At 35.1% G+C, this 24,273-nt stretch overlaps 1 protein-coding gene across 1 annotated transcript in view; it reads left to right on the top strand.

Moving 5' to 3' along the window:
- The window catches only part of HDAC9 (histone deacetylase 9), a 1,013,429-nt gene that overhangs the window by 701,082 nt on the left and 288,074 nt on the right, over positions 1–24,273 (top strand). The window contains exons 15-17 of the mRNA XM_061198513.1: positions 3,924–4,057; positions 15,214–15,334; positions 20,164–20,213. Coding sequence (XP_061054496.1) covers positions 3,924–4,057; positions 15,214–15,334; positions 20,164–20,213 — 305 coding nt within the window. The remainder of the gene's footprint in view (positions 1–3,923; positions 4,058–15,213; positions 15,335–20,163; positions 20,214–24,273) is intronic.

Here is a 24,273-nt window from a genome sequence, read left to right as displayed (position 1 = left end):
AAAAAAAAAAAAAAAAAGGAAAAAAGAGAGAGGAAAAGAATGGAGATGAAGGATGAGGTTAAGTCTCACCTTGCAGTCTACCTGTTAACACCTCATTGCTAGGTCATTAAGATGAGTAAGTGGAGGTTTGGGGTTCCAGACTTTATTTATTTTCTCTTAAATTCAAATGTCTTTCCAAGAGTTCCTGGACTTTGTATTATAATCTCCAGATACTTGGCAATAAATTTCAGCTACCATAACCTGTTAAATAATTTTTTTTTTAGCAGTGGCTTATGGAGAAAATTTTGTTAAAAGAGGAATGATTACTATGGAGGTGAAGTTAGATATGTCAAGATATGAGATAGTGAAAAAAATAAGCAACTTAATGATTAGAATCTCTACTCTTAAAGAATATGTTTTCAAAATGAGGGAAATACTGTATTTTATATTTCCATGTTAATCATTAATATATCCTTCATGCAGTGCAAAACTGTGGTTGAAAATATGTTAAACAGTTCCTGTTGTGTAGTAGCAACTCAAATAAATACTTGATATATATGAACTGTGGAGACATGTCTTATATATCATTGTATTTTTTTAAATAAATAAATTTATTTATTTATTTATTTATTTTTGGCTGCATTGGGTCTTTGTTGCTGTGTGCGGGCTTTCTCTAATTGCGGCGAGTGGGGGCTACTCTTCGTTGTGGTGCGCGGTCTTCTCATTGCGGTGGCTTCTCTTGTTGTGGAGCACGGGCTCTAGGCGTGCGGGCTTCAGTATTTGTGGCACACGGGCTTCAGTAGTTGTGGCTCATGGGCTTTAGAGCGCAGGCTCAGTAGTTGTGGCTCACGGGCTTAGTTGCTCCGTGGCATGTGGGATCTTCCCGGACCAGGGTTTGAACCCATGTTCCCTGAATTGGCAGGCGGATTCTTAACCACTGCGCAACCAGGGAAGTCCCTATCATTGTATTTTTAATGTTACCTTTTATGCCTGCTTCCTTTTTTTTCCTGCCTTCCCTCTTGTTTCCCTTTTGACTTTATTTAAAAATATTTATTCATCTCTTTTTTAATGCAAAATGCCATGTAGAAATATAATGAGTAAAATAAATGCCTGTATTAGAGGCACTTGCCAGTTGGAATATAAGGCACATAAAATAAAAGGTAGAACATTAAAGAAATAAGGCTATAAAAACTTCAGGAGTCCAATGAGGTCCACCAAGTAGGTTCATCAAGGAGGTCTTTATAATGGAGATATCTGACTTAGTTCTTGCATCAATTCATTGATTTATGTTTTTCATTCATTTATTAAAAGTACTTTTGAGGATCTACTATATTCCAAGCATGGTTTACAGACACGAAAAGTTCCGAGGTAAACAATACAACTCTAGTCTGTGTTTTCATAGATCTTACCAGATAGTAAAGAAAATATACAATTAACAATATTATACAACAATTACAGAATTGTGCTAAATGTTCTGCAGAAGACCTAGAAGAACTAGTAGAGTATATAGTAGGAGATCTAATTTAGAGATCCCAGGAAATGTTTTATTGAGGAAGTGACATTAAAACAATTTTGAAGAATGAATAGGTATAAGCCAAATGAAGGCTAGAGTTATGGGGGCAGGAAGGAAGAATTTTTGGCATAGATGGGATAGCATGTATGACGATCCTAAGGCTGGTAGGATTTTGAGTCTTTTGAGGAGTGGAAGGTAAACCTTTGTGGGAGAAATAGAGATCAAGTGAGGGAAGAGTATGAGATGAAGCTGGAGAGGTGCGGAAGGGCCTATCTATGCTGCCTTGAGAAATTTTAACCTCATCTGTGAAGTCACCAAAGGGTTTAAGCAAAGGTAGCTACTGTTAAGTGGCAAATAGAATAGAGTGAAAGATAGCCAGTTACAAGGCTATCTCAGGAGTAATAGTACCGTGGATTTTGTATGGTTTTGGCATTGGAGTTAAGAAGAGAGTGATTCAGTATGTATCTTCCAGGGAAAATAGACAATACTTGTTGGTTCATTGGAGAGGGAGTGTCAAGAGGACTGTAAGATTTCTTCTATGAGGAATGGTGGATTATGATATCCTTTACTGAAATGAGGAACAGTGTGTGAAGTTTAAGATTATGAGCTCAAATCTATGATAGTCTCACTTTATGAAAACAAATGCAGATTTTGGAGGGGCAATTTAGACAAGTGTGCAAGTGTACCGCTCAGAAGGGAGATCAGCACTGAAGATGAAAATGTGAGAGTTAGGGGCACAAGGAGGGATTTTGAAGCCATTGTGTCTTAAGAATCGATGTTACGCATCAAGAGGGTATCATGCTGAGTGAAACACGTCAGACAGAGAAAGATGAATACCATAATCTAAAATCTATATGTTTAGATCTGGAATCTAAGAAACAAAACAAAATGAAAACAGACTCAAATGTGTAGTTGCCAGAGGGAAGGGGTTTGGAGAGTTGGGCCAAATAGGTGAAGAGGATTAAGAGGTACAAACCTCCAGTTATAAATAAGCCACAGGGGTGTAATATACAGCATAAAGGATATGGTCAAAAATATTGTAATAACTTTGTATGGGGAAGATGGTTACTAGACTTATTGTGGTGATCATTTTGTAATGTATGCAAATGTCAAATCACTATGTAGTACACCTTAAACTAACATAATATTGTATGTCAGCTATATTTCAATTAATAGAAAGGAGTGGATGTTATTTGGGCCAGTGAAATGATATTTTTTCCTAGACATAATTTTTGCCACATGGTTCCAAATACACATGTCATTCTGCTGCATGATTTTAATACAGCCAGGGGCAAGTATTTTCCCCTCTTGAGTAACAGGGACAAGTATTTTCCCCTCTTGAGTAACATTCCTCTAACACAATAATATAAGGGAGAATAAAATGCATTAATTGAACCTACTTTATAACACTAATTGCATGTATAGTGTCTGTTCTTGAATAGATATTTAGAAATTTCTTATAATGGATTCTTCTGCCCTCACTCCATGCCCCCAGAGAATGTATTTTGATGGTAATTTATTGGAATATTTGATTGGTTAAATAATTTCTTATGTCAGGCAATTTTGTAAATAACATGTCCCCCCCCCCCCAAGGAATCGGGTTAAGGGTGGAAACCTTTTTATAGTAATTATTTAATTTGTTGCTTTAAAGAGCCCTACTTTATATATCCCTAATCATTCATTTCATCAAATGTTTATAAAATCTTCCCCATCAAAGGGTCTAACTGAAATATGAAATGTGTTAACTCATGATAATTTAAAAGCAGAGTTTGTTAAGTATCTATGTGATCTCTACTAAAGGTATTGCAGCTGACTTACTCATTTTTTAAAAGAAACACTTCAGTGTTCCACAATCTATATTACAGATTTTATTTTATTATAAAATAAGAAGAAACTCTTTCTGCATAACTTTGAAGAAATTGATAAGCAGAATAGGCAAGTAGTTGGAAACTCTTCCAGTTTATTACAGATGTAACATGATCTAAAGTAAGGCTAGAATTACTCTTGAAATAAATTCACAATTTAAAGAATCAGCTCATTTTGTGGCTTCACTGATAAAATTGAAACCTCTACTGAATTGAATTATCTGTCTAAAAATGCTTCATAATGATTTAAGATGCTGGTAAAATTACAGTATTTTTTAAAACCTGAAGTTTCTTAAGTATCACCATCTTTATTACTTTACTACTGAGTAAGCTAGGGTCTGAGTACTGATTAATCCATGAGTTGACTTCTTTGCATATATATATCCAGATCCATAGAACTAAATAGCTCTATGTGCTTCCTGGGAATTTGTGGATATGTATTATTTCTCTATTTGTAAATTTATTTGGAAAAGAATGCCTTTTTTGGAGTAATCATATTGTCATGTAACTTGTATCATTCCTTTGTATCATTACTCATCTTGTGCTGTGTTTTCTTTGTCCTGAAGGAATTGCCTATGATCCTCTGATGCTGAAACACCAGTGCATTTGTGGCAATTCCACCACCCACCCTGAGCATGCTGGACGCATACAGAGCATCTGGTCACGGCTGCAAGAAACTGGGTTGCTAAATAAATGTGAGGTAATCCTGAATTGGCCACACTCTTTTACTTACTTAAATAAATCATGTAAAGAGGCCAGTATTCAATTGGGTAGGTGTAGAAAAATGTTAACTCTGTAGTACAAACACCATGATTGATGAACCATCGTAGACATTAGTAGCATAGAACTTATAACCTGACACTGGGCTGGGCACACAGTGGGTACTCAGTCTATGTTGATGGACTGAGCAGCTGCCTGATGTATGTGCTATTGCTGCAGCGTTTTTCTGTACACACGGTAGTATTCTAGGTATCATTTATTGAGTTAATTTTCTGAGAAACTCTTTGCAAACTGTTAAGTGCTAAGTAGTTGTTATTTCTCGTTATAAGCGATACTCTGAGCTGACGTATATGCCGATTTTGCCTCATGGAAATGAATAGTTTTAAAAGATTAACTGTCTTCTTACCAAGAAAAGTCACTTCTTTTTATTGATGCTTAGATTCATTTCTGTAGATTCTTGGTGAGTCTCATTTTTTATTTAGAAAAATTCGTTTCTTTAGGCTTTCAAAAGTTAAAAGTAAAAATGTTATCAGGTCAAAAAAACTCCCATTGTCAAATCTGCAAAATATATAACAACCAGCGGTTGTTTGATTTAGTTGCTGTAAATGTCCAAAGTTGCTTAAGATCCAGTAACAGTCTATATTTGAGTCTAAAACGTTTTTAAAAGAAAAATATCCCCCATGTGTTTTCTTACATTACCTTAACATTTATTGATCAAAAGCACTTTTTCTTGGGTCTATATTCTGTTCCAGATGTGTTCTAGGGACTAGAATTATGGAATTTCACAAGACAAACATGGTCCCTATTCTTATAGACTGATAATTTAACATGTTGCAGAACATATTTGGTTCTGTTATCCTTCTTTATAGAGCAATGAAGGGAATCTAACTAGTTCTTACCAGTTTGGGAAAAAAGTAAACGGATAATATTGATATTTTGACCATAGTTATGTCAGAAGGAAACTAATACATTGAAACCATATTAAATTCACTATATTTTGATAAAATAAAGATAATCTTTTGTGACTACTTTTGAGTTAATTGAATTAACTGATTTTGACAATCGAAAATGTAGTCAATAAAATTCTATTCAAAGACAATTTACTTTAAAGTGAACCTGTAAAATATTTCAGTTGAAATAGAGGTGCCAAAGCAGACAGACTGTTTCTTAGAGTCAAGTGCACTTGCCTCTATTTGATAGCAGGAGTTAATTCAGTCTGATCTTTCTTCTCTGCAAAGTACTAAAAATAACTGACTTTTGAAGATGCAGACTCATTCATTCATTCATTGTGTTCATTTCTAAGGATAAATTATTTTCTTTATTGATTTTCTCTTTTGAAGGTGAACTATCTATCTCATCTTACAGGGGAATTAAACGGTTATTTTCTTTACATCAAAATATAGATAATGTCGATGGGTCATTCAGCAGTTGGGGTTGTGAATGAATACGTCAGAGCAGTGTATACAGACTTAGTTTCAGAAGTTTTATTATGTGTTGATAATAGAATTATCAAATGTTTTTCATATGTAGAGTTCTGCTTTTGATTAAATGTATCCTTTACCTAGAAACCCCAAAGTGAAGGAATTTCAGCTAGATTTATTTCTCTAGTTCTTTCCTGAGTGAAAGTCTATTATTCATATTTTGCCAGTAGCATCCATATTATATGGCAGAAGGCTTTCATATTCTTTGGTAAATTTTAGAGTTATCTTCAAGGTTTCCATGTTTTTGATAATGCAGTTTGGAAACCAAACCACTGTATTGTCTGCACAATCCTATATGGAGCCGGTAAAGTAAACCGTCAAGGAGACTTACTTGTGGTAGACTAGCCTTAATGGATATTTATTCAGGAGAGTGTTCCTGTCTCACCTTCGCATCTACTATAGATGTTTTCTAGCTTGGCTATCTCTCTTTACTTTTGCAAGCTGAGGCATTGCTGTTTACATTTTTTCACTTTCAAGTCTTTGTTATATCCTGAAGCCCTGCCCCAACTGCTCCAAATTAGCAGTGCCTGATCACAGCCTCAAATGCATTGTTAGTTTGTGATATCCCTTAAATCTGTTACCTGAAGGAACACTATTTATGAAAGGAGCAAAGTGCAGAAGTAAATGGAATGTAATATGGTTTACACTGGTCTTAAAATTTAAAAGTGTATTATTCCTTTGTGATCAGTCTTCTTTTTCAGTTCCTGGTACATCACATTATTTTAGTCTTGTATTATTTGAAACCATGAAATTCAGTTTATACAACAGCACTGCTGATGTGACATCAGACCCAGGATGAAATGTTAGAAGAACAGTGGGCACCCCACAGTTGAGTGAGAATGAGTGAGTCTATTCCAGTCCAGTCAGCAAATACGAGTCTCTCTAGCAAACAATCACACAATTAACAAATAATGCACTTGAAAGCCCAGATTGGCAGATTGGCTCTTAATGAAGACCAAGCACAAATGTCTGATCCAAAACTTTAAAAATGCAAACAGAACACTCTTTTTCCTAACATAGTTTAAGAGCAGTTCAGCAGGTGTTTGCTTTCCTAAGTGATGGAATTGTTGCCCATATTATTTATTTGCTCCTGTGTTATCAAAACATCTATGACTTATGCTGACCTAATCCAAAACGTGCCATAGAATTTCACTGGGACAGGAGGTAAGGAGTCTGAATTCTGCTGGCATACAGAGAAAAAAATGCTTTCCTCAGCCAATGGAGTAGTCAATGTTGCAATTAAACAATGATTATGATAGAAAAGATGGCAATTTTAAAACATTAAAAGGGCTTCTTTGTTTTTAAACAATAGTCTGATCCACAAATCAAACTTATGTATTGTTTCAATTCATTTATCAATGTAGAAAATTAATCAAAATTGATTCCTTCAAAGGTTATTGTTCAGTGTTAGAGTTGACCTTAGTCCTGCCATTAATTATCTGTGTACTTTTGTCAAATCATTTAACCTTAGTGATCTTTGGTTTTCCCATATGTAAGCTGAGGTTGTTAAGCAGGATATTTGCTAGGATCTTTCAGCTCTAAGATCATATGAAATTAGATGCCTAAGAAGTTAATTTGGAGCATAACACTTTCTTTGGTTAAGAGTAGACAAAATTTTTAGGATGTTTTCGTAAACATATTGCTTTTAGTTTGTAAGCTATAGTGTAAATTGGCTGTGATTACAGTCCTGATGGGCAGCCAGAGAAAACATTAGTCCTTATTATATTAGATTACAGTGGTTACCTGGGTTAACTTCTTTTGGCATGACATGGCACTGATTTAAAAAAATTGAAGTAGTTAATAGTCCCTCATGCCAACACCATTTAATTGTTTCCCCTATTGAATCATTCACACTGAGTTTAGTGATTCTGTTGGGAGTAAAAAGCAAAACCAGCAGCTTTCTTGTCACCATAAGAAATGGGTCTGGAGGGGTCATTTGGTGTCCTCTTTGGGAATAAGCTCTTGGATTTAGGTAGCCAGGTTTCTGAAGTGTGTGTGCCCCTGAAGAAAAAGATGTGCTCTTCTGTGCTTAAAAAATTGCAGAGGTTGACCCATCATCTGTTAGAAATGCACTTGCAGTTGTTTTCCCAGAAGTGCTCATGACTCTCAGCCCCACCAAGCCACCCACAGACATTTGCTTGCTCTCACATTTGTTTTGAGAATAATAACATTTTATAATGCTTTTGTTGGATTACACATTATATGGAATTTGCGTTGCCTCTTTGTGACTAATATTGAATAACTTTGTTTCCCTTAATTCATAAGTAAAAACCATAAGCAACATACTGTGCTGAAATGTTTAACTCCTTTATTCAAGTGCCAACACAAAGTAATTACAAAACAATTCTGGGACACAGAACCAAGCTACTGTTGCCCCTTCTGGGCCTTCTCAGCCATTCCAATGAAAAAAGTGGAGAGCAGGTTTAGTGTAAAATCTTAAGATGCCAAGGAGCTCAGGGATAGGGTCTCCAGCACACTTTCCTGCACACACAAGTGATTTTTAAAATACCTTTTGTAAATCTAAATAAAGAAATATAATACTCTTTTGAGAAAGTCAGTTTTGAAGTGTGCAAGTTTTCTGACTTGAAGGTTACAAAGTACTAAATATTGCAAGTTAATGGAAATTCAATTAAACATTTGTTTTATGGACTAATCTAACTAGATGGCAGCACATAACAGCTTACTGTTTTGTTTAGTTTGCAAAAAACTTTTGTGTGTGTGCTTGTGTCTTAGAATCTAACCAGAAAGCAATAAGAAACTCAAACAGGGAATCTTGTGAATTGTCTCTAAAGGATATGGCAGTTATGGAAAGAAGTACAAATGATCTAGATGTGATGAGTAAACCAAGGTGTCATTATTCTGAGAGAAATTTGTATAACCCAGTAGAGTGGACCCTGGCAGATAAATAACATTAAAAATACCCGTACAGCCCATAATCAGAATTAAGATGATTTGGAATTTTTTGTTTTGATTTTGATTTCTGCAAAAAAAAAAAAAAAAGGAAGAATTAATGTGGAAAACAACCAATAAAAGGAAGTAAGACAGGCTGCCCTTCTGAGTCCATTTGGAAAGTGATACAGGATTTTTTTTTTTTAAACAGCAGCATTAAAACTTATTAGCAAAAAAATGACTAGTTATATGGATTTGAACTATCTGAAAGTTGTTGTGCTAAAGTAACAAAATATTTATCGTGACAAATTTGTTTCATACGTGATTATTATAAAAAAAATGCTTCAACCCAAATCAGTAAAATGTTCATTACAATGTTTAAAAAAATAATTACAACATAGGAGATTCAGTTGCATAAAAATTGTGAAAATTGAGCCAGTTACACTGAGGCATAACATTTTTTTCTTACTTTCTGATGAGCATAATGGTTTGAAATGAGTGGACATAAAACTGGAAAAAAAAATACATAGTACATACGCTTTTTACCACCCAGACATTTGTTATTGAATGGACTTGCTATTTTCTGAAGTACTTTTGAAATTATTCTATGCCCTGAAATATTTGTAAATAAATTGTAATGACTGAATCAAGCAGTATTACATGCAAGTAGATGGCACTTGTCATTTTGAAGATCAGATAAACTTTTTTTTTTTTACTCTCCAACCTTCTCTCTGCCAACCATTTATTTTAACTATTCCATAGTCCCAGATGTTGGTTAGTACAGGGTCAGTATCTTGAATTCACTTATGAGCAGGAAGAATGGACAGCTCCCTCTAAGATGTGGTTCTTGACCTAGGATGCCCATTAAAATCTACTGGGTGGTTGTCAGTTTCTGGATGCCTAGGTTGTAACCAAACAAAGTTAACCAGGAGCTCTGAAGGTATGACCCAGGCATTAATACCTTTTAAACTTCTGCAGCTGATTCCAAGGTTCACCAATGTTAAAAATCAACAGAAACTCTATTTCTTAACATAAGCTTAATGAGGTAGAGACACAGAGGTGAATGGAGTCAAATATTTGGAGATGGGAGACTAACAAAAGTAAACATTTACTTGAGAAACAAAGGTGGTATTAACTCAGAAGCTTCATGCACAAATTTTTTTTTAAATTGGGAAAAATGTTCTTTATTTTGAAGTTGTCATGGGATAGGAAAATGAGTTCTAAAAAGTACTCTTATTTTTCAAATATAATTAAGCATTTTTTTAAAATGGGCTTCAAGGAAAACCTAGCATCTTTTTGAAAACCTTCATAGTGAGATCTCCTCTCTTGCTTCAACCATGGTAATTTATCATTTCAATTATGATATTTGCTTGCCCAAGACAAATCTATAAATCAAAATAAGGGATATTTTATTGAGTGTTGTGTATAAGGTAATTTCACATAGCCATTTTAGGGCTTACCATTTTCACTTACCATTCTAGGGCTAAAAGTAATTTGGTTAAATCTCCTTATGTTTATAGATGAAGAAACAAAGCTCCAGAAAGGTACCTCATAGCAGGCTATGGGCACGTTAAGGACATGTGACAGTCAGAACCCAGAACTCAGGGCTCCTGACTTGCAATTCACTTTCTTTTCATATGACTGACAGAAAGGACCAAGAGCTTGTTGGACTGCCTGCCTTCTTAATAGCCGCCTTCCTTCTTTCACTCCCCTTGCCTTATAAGAAAGACTCTGAGGAGAACAGGTTATTAGATGATGAGGGATCTATGGAAGGAGAGACTGCAGTGTGGGGAGGGGATAGAAACTATCTTCTTTGTAACATTTAAAGAAGCAGTTGGTTGTAGCATTTGAAAACTCCAGTTGGTAAGCTTGGGCATGAGCAATGAGACCGGATTTTTTGTGTTTGTTTAAGAGAGGAAGGAGTATCGACAATAATGAATAAGTGTGAACTGATTCGTTAAATATTAAGAATGGGATTTGTAACTGAGGGTAACTTTGACAGTCATAAGTCGTTTATGATTCTTTACTTTAACTCTGTAAGTCTGCAGCCCTGCAGATCTTTGTAGAAAAAAATAAAAACGCATCCCTATATTTAGGGACACTGGATGAAATATTTTCAGAAAATGAGATATTTCAGTGGAAATTCTTGCCTAATATGTCACCACTTTGAAAATGATTAAAGAAAATGGGGTCTCCCCCAGCAGAGGCAGGTACTTTGACTTGTCAAATTTAAGTTGGACATTTTCTCTTAGTTTGGAACTGCCACAAAATAAGCCCTTTCATGTCCTCAATAATACCAAACCAATGCAATCCATCTGTTCTGCTAAATTATTTCTAGTTCCCTAACCAAAGGCACTGCTTTTTCATGCATTTTATCATGATTTTATGCCCTTTATTATATTTTACAAAAGGTTCTGATTCCTCCAGGGCCAATGAGAACTGATTAGGACACTGGCCTCAATCCAGGCTTTGAACAGAGGAGGGGAAGGAATAGAACTATTTCCTTTTTTCCCTGCTCCTTGGCAGAAAAAAATATGAATCTATACCGTGTGTGTGCTCTGTGTGTGGGTAGGCTGCATTTTATCCTGTCACAGTATGACTTTGTAGATCATGTTCAGAACATTCCTTCTATAATCAGGTTGCATTAACAGGCTTTAATTCAGAACGACTACTTCTTTAGGAAAAAACCAGGGTGTGTTGTGATACTCAATGATACGGTCATTTAGAACAACTTTAGTCAAACTTCAAACGTGAATGTATACTGTTTGGGGCTCTGATCTAATAAATAAGATCATATTCCTCGGGTGCTTAGCACAGTTTAGGTGCTCAGGGCACATGAGTTCCTTTCCTGCTTTCAAGGAAGAAACTACTTGAGGGCAAGTCACAGAGAATGGAAATAGAATAATGAATACCTCCTACATGGCAGCGTTCCTTTACTAAGAAATTGAAAGAAGAGCTATAAGCTTTCTTTCTTAGACTTATATTGGCAAGTTACTTAAGACCTGTATTTGGATCTCAAGTGAGAAATACCCAGGTGGAGACCCATGCCGTCCTTTATAGGCATTGAGTGTCCAGATATACTCAGAATTCTCAAAAATTCTTTTGGTCAGAATCATAGATGACTTTAGCTAGGCATCCTGCAGGCTAAATATCTCTGAGAACGGAAATCAGTATCTCCCTAAATTACAGTTATCAGGGCACTTTATCCTATTTTGTGACTCACTGTGCTCTTGACCTTTGGCTCAAAAGCGCATCATGAGAGAAAATTGAAGGAATAAAGGGTACACAGGAAATAGAAAAGATGGGAAGGGATTAAACGGAACTATCTATATTTAAGCATAAACACATAACTTAATAAATTACTGATGATGATACCAGAAAATGAAAACGGTTGGAGACCTCAATTTGAGAGGAAAAGTAGAATGTGACAAATTTAAGACATCTGATAATAGTGAGGCAGAACGAACTACTGGAGATCCTCCGTGTTAAGAAAGAAGGAGAGCTGGTGCTGTTTCAGAATTTTTAGCTTAGACATCCACCGAGTTCCCACAGCAGTGCCTCTTGGAGGTATAAATCTCAGAGCATGCTTTCTCCAGGTAGAAACATTTTTTCATATTGAACTGGTTTTCACTGCCCTCTTTCTGTAGAAACATGTACACCCTTGTTTGTGGGTCTTGTTCTCCAGTGGCCTTAAACGCAGAAAGTGATTGTTAAGAATTAGTGCTTATATTTAGCGTAAATATTTTTGTAAAGAAACATATTCTATAATAATAAAAAGAGCCATTGTAAAATATTTCCTGGGAATCAAAAAGAAGTGGGGGGGAGGTGAAGAAATCAAAGGAAATACTTGTATACTTTGTTACATTTTAGTAGTGAGGGGGAGGACTTGGGTATACTAAAAAGGAATACTCTTAGAATAAGTGAAAGCTAAATAGGCTGGGCCAGATGCTCTATCCTTACTGTTAACAGATATTACACAAGGGAATGACTGAGATTCAGCAGGTGTTCTCTTACGATTTATCAGTTCTTGAGCTACTGTCAATAATTGAATCTTGTTAGCAGATTATTTTTCAAATGTGTGATTGAACATTCAGCCTGAATACTAGTGGGATTGTGGGAGAATGAGAAAGGAGTTAGGACAAGCATGGAATGTATGCTATGTAAATATATATGACTAGTTTGTGAAAACTTAAAGATATATTTATTACTAATGGTATTTAATGTTACACCAGAGGCAAAAATTCAGTGTAGAGCTGAAAAATATCTTTATAGAAAAGGAGAAAGGGAAAAAATGATGGAGCTTTATGATAGTAGTCCAAACATGGGTCTGATAGTTAGCTACAGAGCTGGCCTTGTTTCAGATAAAGATGTTTCACTGTATCAGCGTATAAGATGTTAGTGGCTATGGATTTCATAGACTCATAGAAGTGAGAGCTGGAAGCCCTGTTATTTCATGGTGTTCACTATTCTGCCAGACTAGGACCGGCTGCCACAGTCTGGTTTCCAGTGTGCTGCTCATTCCAACATTAGATGAGTCAGACCATGGAGTTACTACTACTTATCTTGGGGGATTTTCCACCAGCTGAAATCTCCCAGTTACAATGTTTCCCTTTAATAGTGACTTAGAACTTTCTCTTTCTCATTACGTGTCATTCTGTTTCTTTGGTTGTTCTGGTCTTCCATAAATGTCTCCAAATTTAATGTTTACCAGCAAGCCATCTAGGTCAGTAACATGTTTGTTTATTGATCGGAGCAGTGGCTGACCAGATGGCCATCATAAATTTGCCCTAGTCTTCAGCATTACCTACCTGGTTTAATTTTAACATTCAACACCTACCTGGGAATAATTTCTCTAAAGCATATTTTTATTTTTCTGGAAATGTAAATGGGGTGTCAAACACAGGGAACTTCAGTGCCATCACAAAGACATTCCATAAGCATTTGTTTATTCAGCACATAATGGCACAGTGTCAAGAAGTTTCTGTTTTACATCACTCCTGTTACCTTCTTCTTACCCCTTGGGTCCCTCACCATTCCTTTCTCACTGTGACATGATGATTTATTTTCAGTGACAAGCACCTCTACCCAGTAAAGCTCTAGGAAGTGTCAGTGTATCGAGGTTCTCCCTGCCTGCCCCCTCAGGGAACCACACAGCAGCAGCCATATCACCTTAAACTAGGGAGATTGAGCATGGAATTGTCTTGGTCCTGAGAGGTGTCATTGTCACCTTATGTTTCCACATCAACTGGTAATTCATGGTCAGGAACATGAAAGGACAGGATTCCCTGAACAGATTCTCTCTGAATTTTACTGTAGTTCTCTGCTAATATATTACCTTACAAGTGTCTTGTTGTGATAGATATTTTAAGTAAAATATTAATACGGTTTGGGTAATTTTAGGAAAGCACAGCAATTTTTAAAATAAGGCTAATTAACTTCATACACCAGCACGTTTATTGGGCTCAAAGATGTGCCCCCTGAGAAATGTGACCAGGAAGAACACTTTGTCCATTGACTGACTGAGATTTAATTTATGTACAGTTTTGTCTATGTTGAAGGACCATTCTTTGTTAGCTGAAGTGAAAGTTTCTGCTTAGCATGGGTGTAAAAATATTGACTGAGTCTATAGAGTGTCTCAAACTGTCTCTGATTAAACAGCAGTTATTGTTTTTGTTTAATTTCCATTCTGTCACAGACTAATGCTTATATAAAATACATTAAAAATGAGATACTGCAATAGTGAAATAAAAATTGAAGACATACAAGATTATATTTGATTCAACAGACATAAAAATACTCTGTCAGATTACTATAAAAGTTTCTAAATATTTATTCTCAAGCTTTATGCAGACCTCATCACAGACCATTCATAACCACTTCCTGAACTGTTACCGATCCCAATGTTACATATTTTGAGTGACATTGGTCTAGATGAACACTGTTGTGAGGTGCACACACATGAAGTGATCAGCATATGGGTAATAATCAAGTACATTAAAATGTATTGATATTTACTTACATCCTTTAAGAAACAATAAGGAATTTGTTTCAATAAGTTCTTTGGGTGAGTGTAAGTAAGGGTTGAATTTACTTGTTAGCTAAGCAATAGCTCCTGTTTGTTTTTAAGTTGGTACTTTTACAAAGGAGTTAACTATTAATTATTATTAATTTTTAATTAATTATTATTAACTTTTTTTTTGATGCTTTACATAATTATTTTATTTCATTTGTTCCTCACAGTAATACTATAAGGTAGACGTTATCTTCTTTTTTTTAATAAATTAATTTTTACTGGAGTATAGTTGCTTTACAATGTGTTAGTTGCTACTGTTCAGCAAAATGAACCAGCCATACATATACATATATCCCCTCCCTTTTGGACTTCCTTCCCATTCAGGTCACCACAGTGCATTAAGTAGAGTTCCCTGTGCTACACAGTATGTTCTCATTAGTTATCTATTTTATACATAGTATCAATAGTGTATATGTGTCAATCCCAATCTTTTTTATAGATTTTTTCTTTATGCCAAAGAAGAATATGCTTAATGTCAATTGCCCACTTAGGCATAAGCAATCCATTGGATCTGAACCTTGCATACACTTATTTTTCAAATATTATTATGGTACCTTGTTAATGCAAATCCGTGTCACACTCCTACATGATGAAACTCCGACCATTATTAATCATCTCAAATGTGACTTGGGGTCTTATTTTCTCCTAAATGTTGTCAGTGAAGTACTGTAGGTTTCTGCTGTTTTCTTTCAGCGAATTCAAGGTCGAAAAGCCAGCCTGGAGGAAATACAGCTTGTTCATTCTGAACATCACTCACTGTTGTATGGCACCAACCCCCTGGATGGACAGAAGCTGGACCCCAGGACACTACTAGGTCTGTATGGGCCTCCATTCTACTGAGAACAGCACATTCCAGCACTATCATTAGTCAGTGCTGCTGTCAGTTCAAAATACTTGGCAAGCAGTGAGACCAAAAATCAGCTTTTCCAACAGCACTGCTCTGTGGAATGAGTCGTTTACAACAGAAGCCAATGTAGATTAAGAAAATCCTACATTAGAAAAAATGACACTGCAAGTTTCATGACGTTTACTTTTATTTGAATAGCATTTGTTCACTGTGTTTTAGCTGACAGGAATAAATGCACTGTGGAGTTTGCTTGCTTACATTTTTAAACTAAAAAAAATAGTTTTCACGTTCTTTATGCAAATTTATCTTCACCTTTCACATTTATTTTGTGTCTTTCAGTTCTTTTTTCTATGACCTTAACAGACAAAGGGCATAATACAACTTATTTTAAGTGAAAACTCCTTACTGCTACACCTAGAACACTGTATTTTATAGTAAGATTGCATTTTAAATCTTAATGTAGTCTATGTAATGCATGTTTTAATTATGGAATTAAATAGTAGTTGATAGAAGTAGAAAACTCATAAATATAATCTGTAAGTTATGATTTTTCAAAACTTTATTATCAGAGTTTAAAATCAAATTTATGTTTTACAGCTTTATATAGACTTTATATGAGTGATAGAAACAACAGATTTTGAAGAAAGTTCATGACAAAACCTTATTTTAACTGAAACAATCTATTAATTACGTTTATTCATAATCTTTTACAATGGAATAACAATACATGACATGGCAATGTATGACAAAAAGATCATGTTTTAAGTTTTTTAACTAAAAAGGCATTTGAGGACTTTTTCTTGTCCCTTTCTTTCAAATAAACCTATTGTGTCAGTTCCAAATTATTGGACTCTTTCACGCAATTCAGTATTATTTCAAAATGATTTTATATTAACTGGTCCTAAACAATTCAAAAGCAAGTGTATGATATGTAGTAGGCAGGCATCTTAGAAAGCAATTATAAGGGGAAATTAACAGTTACCAATTATAACGCTAAAAATCTGCCCTTTTAAAACAAGTGGCAGGCATCCCTAAATTTATGAAGTAAAGGTATATGGTTGAGTGTGTGTGTGCGTGTACATGCATGCAGGGTAGGGAGAAATTGACAGAAAGGGGAACACAGAAAAATTACTCAATTTTTAGAAAGCATATTATGAAAATTTGATGATGAAAATCAATTTGTATAGTAGAATTAAAGTTATGTATGGACTTCCCTGATGGCGCAGTGGTTAAGAATCCGCTTGCCAATGCAGGGGACACGGGTTCAAGCCCTGGTCTGGGAAGATCCCACATGCCACGGAGCAACTAAGCCCGTGTGCCACAATTACTGAGCCTGTGCTCTAGAGCCCGTGCTCTGCAACAAGAGAAGCCACCACACTGAGAAGCCCACACACCGCAATGAAGAGTAGCCCCTGCTCGCCGCAACTAGAGAAAGCACGCACGCAGCAACAAAGACCCAATGCAGCCAATAAATAAATAAAATAAATTTATTTTAAAAATAATAAAATAAAATAAATATTTAAATTTCTTTAAAAAAAGAATTAAACTTATATAGTAACATAAAAGACAGTGAGTCAATCTAAACATGTATAATCTGTGTGTTTTTTTCTTCTTTCTATTGAAGGAATCCAGCTCTGCACATGCAGATCTTTACATAAAGTACTTCTTTTGCTGTGGATACTGTCATAAATGTCCTTATTTTAACATGAATTAATAATCCCACCCAGTTTACCAAAATGATGAAGTAAACCAAACAATAACTTTCATGGTCTTCTGCGGTCGAAATACTGATGCATTTTAAAGATAGGAAGCTATGTCCATTTTGATTATTGTTAATTTAGTTAAGAGAAAACAAGTAGAAAACCTTCCCTATTTCTTTTCTTTTCTATATTTTTAAACTAGGTCTCAAACTATTATTCAACCTAAGCATAGGACTAGGTACTTTGGATTTAGTTAGGATAAATTTGCACATAGGTGTTTAGATGTTCCAAGACCACCATTATTCCACATTTTAAGAGAAAGGACATATTTGTAAAAGAAATGAAATTTAAACTCTGGCAACTTTGAACTGTTTTACTTATGAAACATGGCAATACCACTTTTTTTTTTAATGAAATTTGACACTTTTGAGAAAAACTGATTTTCTCAAAACACACATATCATTTAAAGATTTGATGATTTAGAAATGAATTCTAATACATAATTTAGAACTTGGACAGAGGTCCTTTTCAAATATGTATGCAATGAAAACACCAAGTACCAATTATTTAATTTTTACAGTTTTAATCCAAATGGCCATTTATCTCATTAGTTTTGAATATTTAATGTGCGATAAAATTCATACAATTGATGATTTTAGAGTTAACTTTAGATACACATGTGGAGTTCCATAGGCACCTCTCAGGGATCAGGGCAACGATGTCAGCCTTGAGTGCAAGCTACAGGAGTAAAGGTAACCAAGGATGTTGCATTGCTAGGTCTTGATATCGAGCACTAAATTCAACTTTGATGATGCTTCTGAACTGTATCAGTTTCTCTCATGAATCCAGAAACTTGGCTGATTTTCCTCAATTCAGGGTCTCAGTTAAAAATCCCATTCTTTTAAAAGTTTAACTTTTCATAATTTTTTGTTCTTTGTGAAATTTGAATTCTTGTGGCTTGTTTTTTGTATCTAAAAGACCAGATTAAAGCTGCCATGTATGAATGTGTAGAAATTCATAGCCATCAAGATATTTTCTCTCTCTTTATCCCTTCCTTTTTCTCCCACACATCCTCTTCTTCATCTGATTCCTCCCAACACGGATGGTGAGGGAGGGTTTGTCAATGCACACTCACAGTAATTGAAATTTATTCAATTCTATGAATTCTCTGAATTTAATTGATACTACTACTTTTGATAGTTATGTTCTGGAGTTAGGAGGAAGGATTTAAACAAAAGTTCATTATGACCGGACCCATCAGTCTTTGTATGTTGAAAGACATCTATAGCTTATAAAATAATTAGATTTGAAAATGGGCAGCATTTATCTCTTTAAATACTCTAGACCCTGTAAGGTGACACTTTTAAAACATTCTCTTCAGTCATTTCTGGTGAGAGGTTTTCCTTAGCATTAATATTCCTGTCATTCTTACTGCCAGTTTTCGTTATCTTGTGGCTAGCCAGAGCTCAGTCCATGGGTGAGGCAATATAACATTATTAAAAAATAAGTTGAGTCAATTCAGTGAAATAAACATTTTTTGCATACTACTACATTTAAATTATTGATTAATTTGGTTGTTTAATATTATTTAAACAGTACTAAACTAGATTCTCCTCAAGTATTAAATCATTTATTTTCTGTATTCGCTTAGAGTTTAAGAATTTTTTAAATTACTTTAAAAATTACTTCAGTACACTGTAATATTATCTTTAACCTTTTTCACTGACTATGGAATGAAGAGTTCAGACATTAAAATATACATTATTATATATTTTAATTTCACATATGACATATGAACACATCCTTGCAAAATATTCAGTGATACAGAAATATCTTTGTTATGAGGAACAACTTAAGAAAACTTTTTACCCCTCCCCAAGCTATCCATAAAATTTTTTATGTATCTTTTACTGATGTCAGTATTCCAGTTTTAATATTTTTTCATGATTTCTTTATTTTTTTTGTTGACTTTTCATCTTTTTTCCATGAGGCTCCTTATATATAATGAGATATCTTATTTTTTCATTTGCACTTACATTTTTCTTTATCATTTTCCATCTGTTAGCAATTGCATTTGAAAACTGAACTCATACAATTTATTGTTTTCAAAATAAACTTTCTTCTGTGACAGTAAAATCTATTTAGACTTTTACTGACGTGATGTGAATTCCATCACAAACCTGTTTTCAATTTTCATTATTTCATTGATCATCAATAGAACAAATGAATTAGGATAAGTGAAATGGAGGTTTGTACCTGGTTCTACCACTAATCTCCTGAGTGACCCATATGAGTCACTTCAGAGCTGTTTAACTATGATATAGAAATGCCCACTGCCTTTCCTTTAATTACTTTGCAAGACAAATTTTAGTCTTGAGGTTTAGGAGTAGTAATTTTTTGTTTTCTCTATACATGTAGTAGATAATGTAGAAAATCAAAGTGCAGGTAAACAAAAATGATTAAAACTTCCATAAAATCTCAATTCCAAAAGATAGTCACAAGTGAGATTTTGGCATTTACTCTAAAGATACATTTATATGTATATTATATAGATCCCCAAAAGGTTATCTTTTTTATAGTGATTTGTGACTTATTTGTTTAAAAAATTGTGAATGTTGGAGAGGTTTATAGTATTCTTGGTCTTAGCTATATCTGAAGTAGAACTTAAAGATAAGTCTGTATACTTGAATAAATGCTTTAATATTTGGAGCATGTAAAAAATGACAGTGTATTTCATAAACTTTATGGCTCAAAACATTACACTGGAAGGATACACGTAATGAACAGCTGAGTTATTTATGATAAGTTATAAACAAAAAAGGTATTGTGATAAACATCCTGTAGGGCAGTTGAAAAAAATCTTGAGACTCAACTTTCATAGGTATGTGTTTGTTCATGTGGGGTAAAAGACTCTACATGTAATAATATATACATTAATTTGGTTTGAGTTCTTAACTATCTAAAATTTGATCAGTTTCCTTCTGAGTCAAATGATAAATACCATGTGACATATTATATGTTAATAAACACCAAAAAATTTTAAAACTATAATTATATTCCAGTTTATATATTTTTTCATGTCTTCTTACTGTGTAGGTGACTCTTCTCAAAAGTTTTTTTCTTCATTACCTTGTGGTGGACTTGGGGTAAGTATGAGTTTGTTTACTGCTTTTTAAAAAAATTTTTTTATTGGAGTATAGTTGATCTATAATGTTGTGTTAGTTTCATGTGTACCGTAAAGTAAATCAGTTATACATATATCCACTCTTTTTTAGATTCTTTTCCCATATAGGTCATTACAGAGTATTGAGTAGAGTTCCCTGTGCTATAGAGTAGGTCCTTATTAGTTATCCATTTTATATATAGTAGTGTGTATATGTCAATCCCAGTCACTCAAATTATCCCCCCCCTTCTCCCCTGGTAACCATAACTTTGTTTTCTACACCTGTGACTCTGTTCTGTAAATAAGTTCATTTGTACCATTTTTTTTTTAGATTGTACATATAAGCGATATCATATGGTATTTGTCTTTCTCTGTCTGACTTACTTCACTCAGTATGACAATCTCTCGGTCCATCCATGTTGCTGCAAATGGCATTATTTCGTTCTTTTTTATGGCTGAGTAATATTCCATTGTATATATGTGCCACATCTTCTTTATCCATTCGTCTGTCGATGGGCATTTAGGGTGCCTCCATGTCCTGGCTATTGTAAATAACGCTGCAGTGAACATTGGGGTGCATGTATCTTTTCGAATTATGGTGTTCTCCAGATATATGCCCAGGGATGGGATTGCTAGATCATATGGTAGTCATATGTTTAGTTTTTTAAGGAACCACCATACTGTTCTCCATAATGGTTGTACCGATTTACATTCCCACCAACAGTGTAGGAGGGTTCCCTTTTCTCCACACCCTCTCCAGCATTTATTGTTTGTAGATTTTTTTGATGATGGCCATTCTGACTGGTGTGAGGTGATACCTCATTGTAGTTTTGATTTGCATTTCTCTAATAATTAGTAATGTTGAGCATCTTTTCATGTGCTTTTTGACCATCTGTATGTCTTCTTTGGAGAAATGTCTATTTAGATATTCTGCCAATTTTTCGATTGGGTTGTTTGTTTTTTTGATATTGAGCTGCATGAGCTGTTTGTATATTTTGGAGATGAATCCCGTGTTGGTTGCTTCATTTGCAAATATTTTCTCCCATTCTGTCATTTGTCTTTTCGTTTTGTTTATGGTTTCCTTTGCTGTGCAAAAGCTTTTAAGTTTAATTAGGTCCCATTTGTTTATTTTTGTTTGTATTTTCATTACTCTAGGAGGTGGATCCAAAAAGATCTGCTGCGATTTATGTGAAAGAGTGTTCTGCCTCTTTTCCTCTAAGAGTTTTATAGTATCTGGTCTTACATTTAGGTCTTTAATCCACTTTGAGTTTACTGCTGTGTATGGTATTAGGGAGTGTTCTAATTTCATTTGTTTATATGTAGCTGTCCAGTTTTCCCAGCATCACTTATTGAAGAGACTGTCTTTTCTCCATTGTATATTCTTGCCTCCTTTGTCATAGATTAGGTGACCACAGGTGCGTGGGTTTATCTCTGGACTTTCTATCCTGTTCCATTGATCTATATTTGTTTTTGTGCCAGTGCCATAGTGTTTTGATGACTGTAGCTTTGTAGTATAATCTGAAGTCAGGCAGCCTGATTCCTCCAGCTCCATTTTTCTTTCTCAAGATTGCTTTGGCTATTCATGGTCTTTTGTGTTTCCATACAAATTGTAAACTTTTTTGTTCTAATTCTGTGAAAAAATACCATTGGTAATTTGATAGGGATTACATTTAACCTGTAGATTGCTTTGGGCAGTATAGTCATTTTGACAATATTGATTCTTCCAATCCAAGAACATGGTATATCTCTCCATCAGTTGGTGTCACCTCCAGTTTCTTTCATCAGCGTCTTATGGTTTTCTGAGTACAGGTCTTTTGCCTCCTTAGGTAGGTTTATTCCTAGGTATTTTATTCTTTTTGATGCGATGGTAAATGGGATTGTTTCTGTTTACTGCTTTTCAATAACATAAACTTCCAAAAATATATCCTTTGATTTATCTGGTCAGTTGTGTTTAAGGCTGTTTCTCAGTAAAAGTTATGCTGGACTTCAGGTTATTATGGCTACATAATTTGTAGGGCTCAATGCCAAATGAAAATAGAGATCCCTTTGTTCAGAAATTATTAAGAATTTCAAGATGGCAAAAATACCGAAGTAATCCAGATATGGGGCCCTGCTAACTATAGGTTCCTGTGTGAAGCCACTTTGCTAGACTTTTATATTGCTAGAGAAAAGATAATATGAGAGGGTTTAATGTAGTTCCATAGCAGAATTCAGTTTTTAGTAGAGTCATACTGAGTATGCATATGCATTATATTCCTGGTGAAAATGGCATAAACTTCACAAAGCACTTTGCATTGTGGGACATTTTGTTTGTGAACCTCCTGAGGCCATTTTTGTCTTCAATAATTAACAAAGCCTTTTTGACCCAGGATATTTATACCATATTTCAAGGACAAATTTGTTCAAATCCAACAACGTATGAAGAAAAATGTCTACATTTTTGTGGATGATTAGAACATAGCCTATAACCTGCAATCTATTTAAAGTTAACCCTTACCAGTAACAAGCCATCATCCTGTAGAACTGAGTGCTAACTCATGTTAGGACAAAGTAATTCTAGATCAGGTTTCCAAGGACTAAGGAATTTAAGTCAGTTAAGTTTCTTAGATATTGAAGGAAAGAACACAACTAGTCCTGAGTATGTTTTAGGCGATATTTTGCTATAACTAAATTTTATACTGGGAAATCCCATACATTTTCAGCTAATTCTGTCATTTTAGTGATGCTAGATTTTGCAAGGATAATCTTTCTGTTCCTTCACCTGTGACTCTGCCTTCTAGAAATAAAAATGGCAACTACAACCGATATCCATTTGGACTTTACAGTTTACCAACATGCACCTGAGGTTTGTAATAACTTTATAACACAGTCGTAATTATTAACACCATTTTGCCGATGAGAACCTGAAGGCTCAGAGAAGTGAGGTTATTTTGCTGAAGTTACTTAGTAAAGGCTGAAAGGCTGAAGGTATGAGGTTGACGTACATGTCCATGTGGAGGAGTTCCAAAAGAGCATTTTAGGTCCTTCCAACGCTCTCATCTTCAGCAGACCAGCCGCAGCCCCTGGAGCCTAGCAGTGCATCTGTGTGGCTCATGTAGTGTGGTCCCCTTGATGGCAGCTCACCAGTGAGCTTTGCTTTTTGACTCCTAGGACAGGACAGTCACCATCCCACATTAATCCATGCTCATTTTTTGCAAACCTCCAGTGAAGCCAGGGGCTTGCAGAGTCATTCTAGAAAGCAGAGAATTTACTGACTTTTAAAATGGGTTTCATTGGTTTTTGCACTTATTTTCTGACATCCCAAGTGGCCATTTTTAGAGAATGGCTGATTACCTACAAATGAGGCAAAGAATGAAGCAAAGCTAATGACTACTTAGTGGGTATGGTGATGGGGAGGAAATCAAAGCTGTGAAAAGAGTGGTGATCATCAAACTCCCACTCACTTACAAGTACATTTAATTCATGATCCAGAGTTGAAATGAGGACAGTTCCCTAGGACCCACTTCCCAAGTCTGACCTCTGCTGTGCCTGTGACTCACTATGCCTTGAACATAAAATACATGTACTCAACTGTGCCAAACCCATACCAAGTAAACTTCTTATTCTTTAGCAAGAACTGCTCTAGTAAACTCTTAGAAGTACCCAAGGAATGAATAGTGACTGCTGCTTCTGGCACAGTGGGTGTCATAGAATAACACCTAATCAGTATGGTGGCAGCAAAGGTGGTGGATAAATGTAGCTTGCACAAACAGAAGCAGGAAGAGTAAGACTGGATTAGTTTGACTCCATCACTGCTGGAAAGCGCTGGAGAGAGGCACCTCTGTTTTTCAAATTGGCCTATAGGTCTCCTGGTGGTGTTTATGTAGGTCTAGGTGAGTGTGTATGTGCTGTGTTGTGTGTACCTACGCTTGTTGATGCTCTAGAGAACTAGCTTGATTCAGTGTTTTGGGGGTTTTTTTTAGGAATCAGATTGTGTTCCTAGACATTCAGGAACCATCTTGACTCCTAAGATCTTTGGTTTTGATATAAGTCCTAAGAGAAAC

Source organism: Eubalaena glacialis, chromosome 8 (genome assembly GCF_028564815.1).
Source record: "Eubalaena glacialis isolate mEubGla1 chromosome 8, mEubGla1.1.hap2.+ XY, whole genome shotgun sequence".
In the NCBI taxonomy this organism is placed as follows: domain Eukaryota; kingdom Metazoa; phylum Chordata; class Mammalia; order Artiodactyla; family Balaenidae; genus Eubalaena; species Eubalaena glacialis.
Note: the sequence above shows the minus strand (reverse complement) of the source record. Positions and strands in the feature narration are given on the sequence as shown.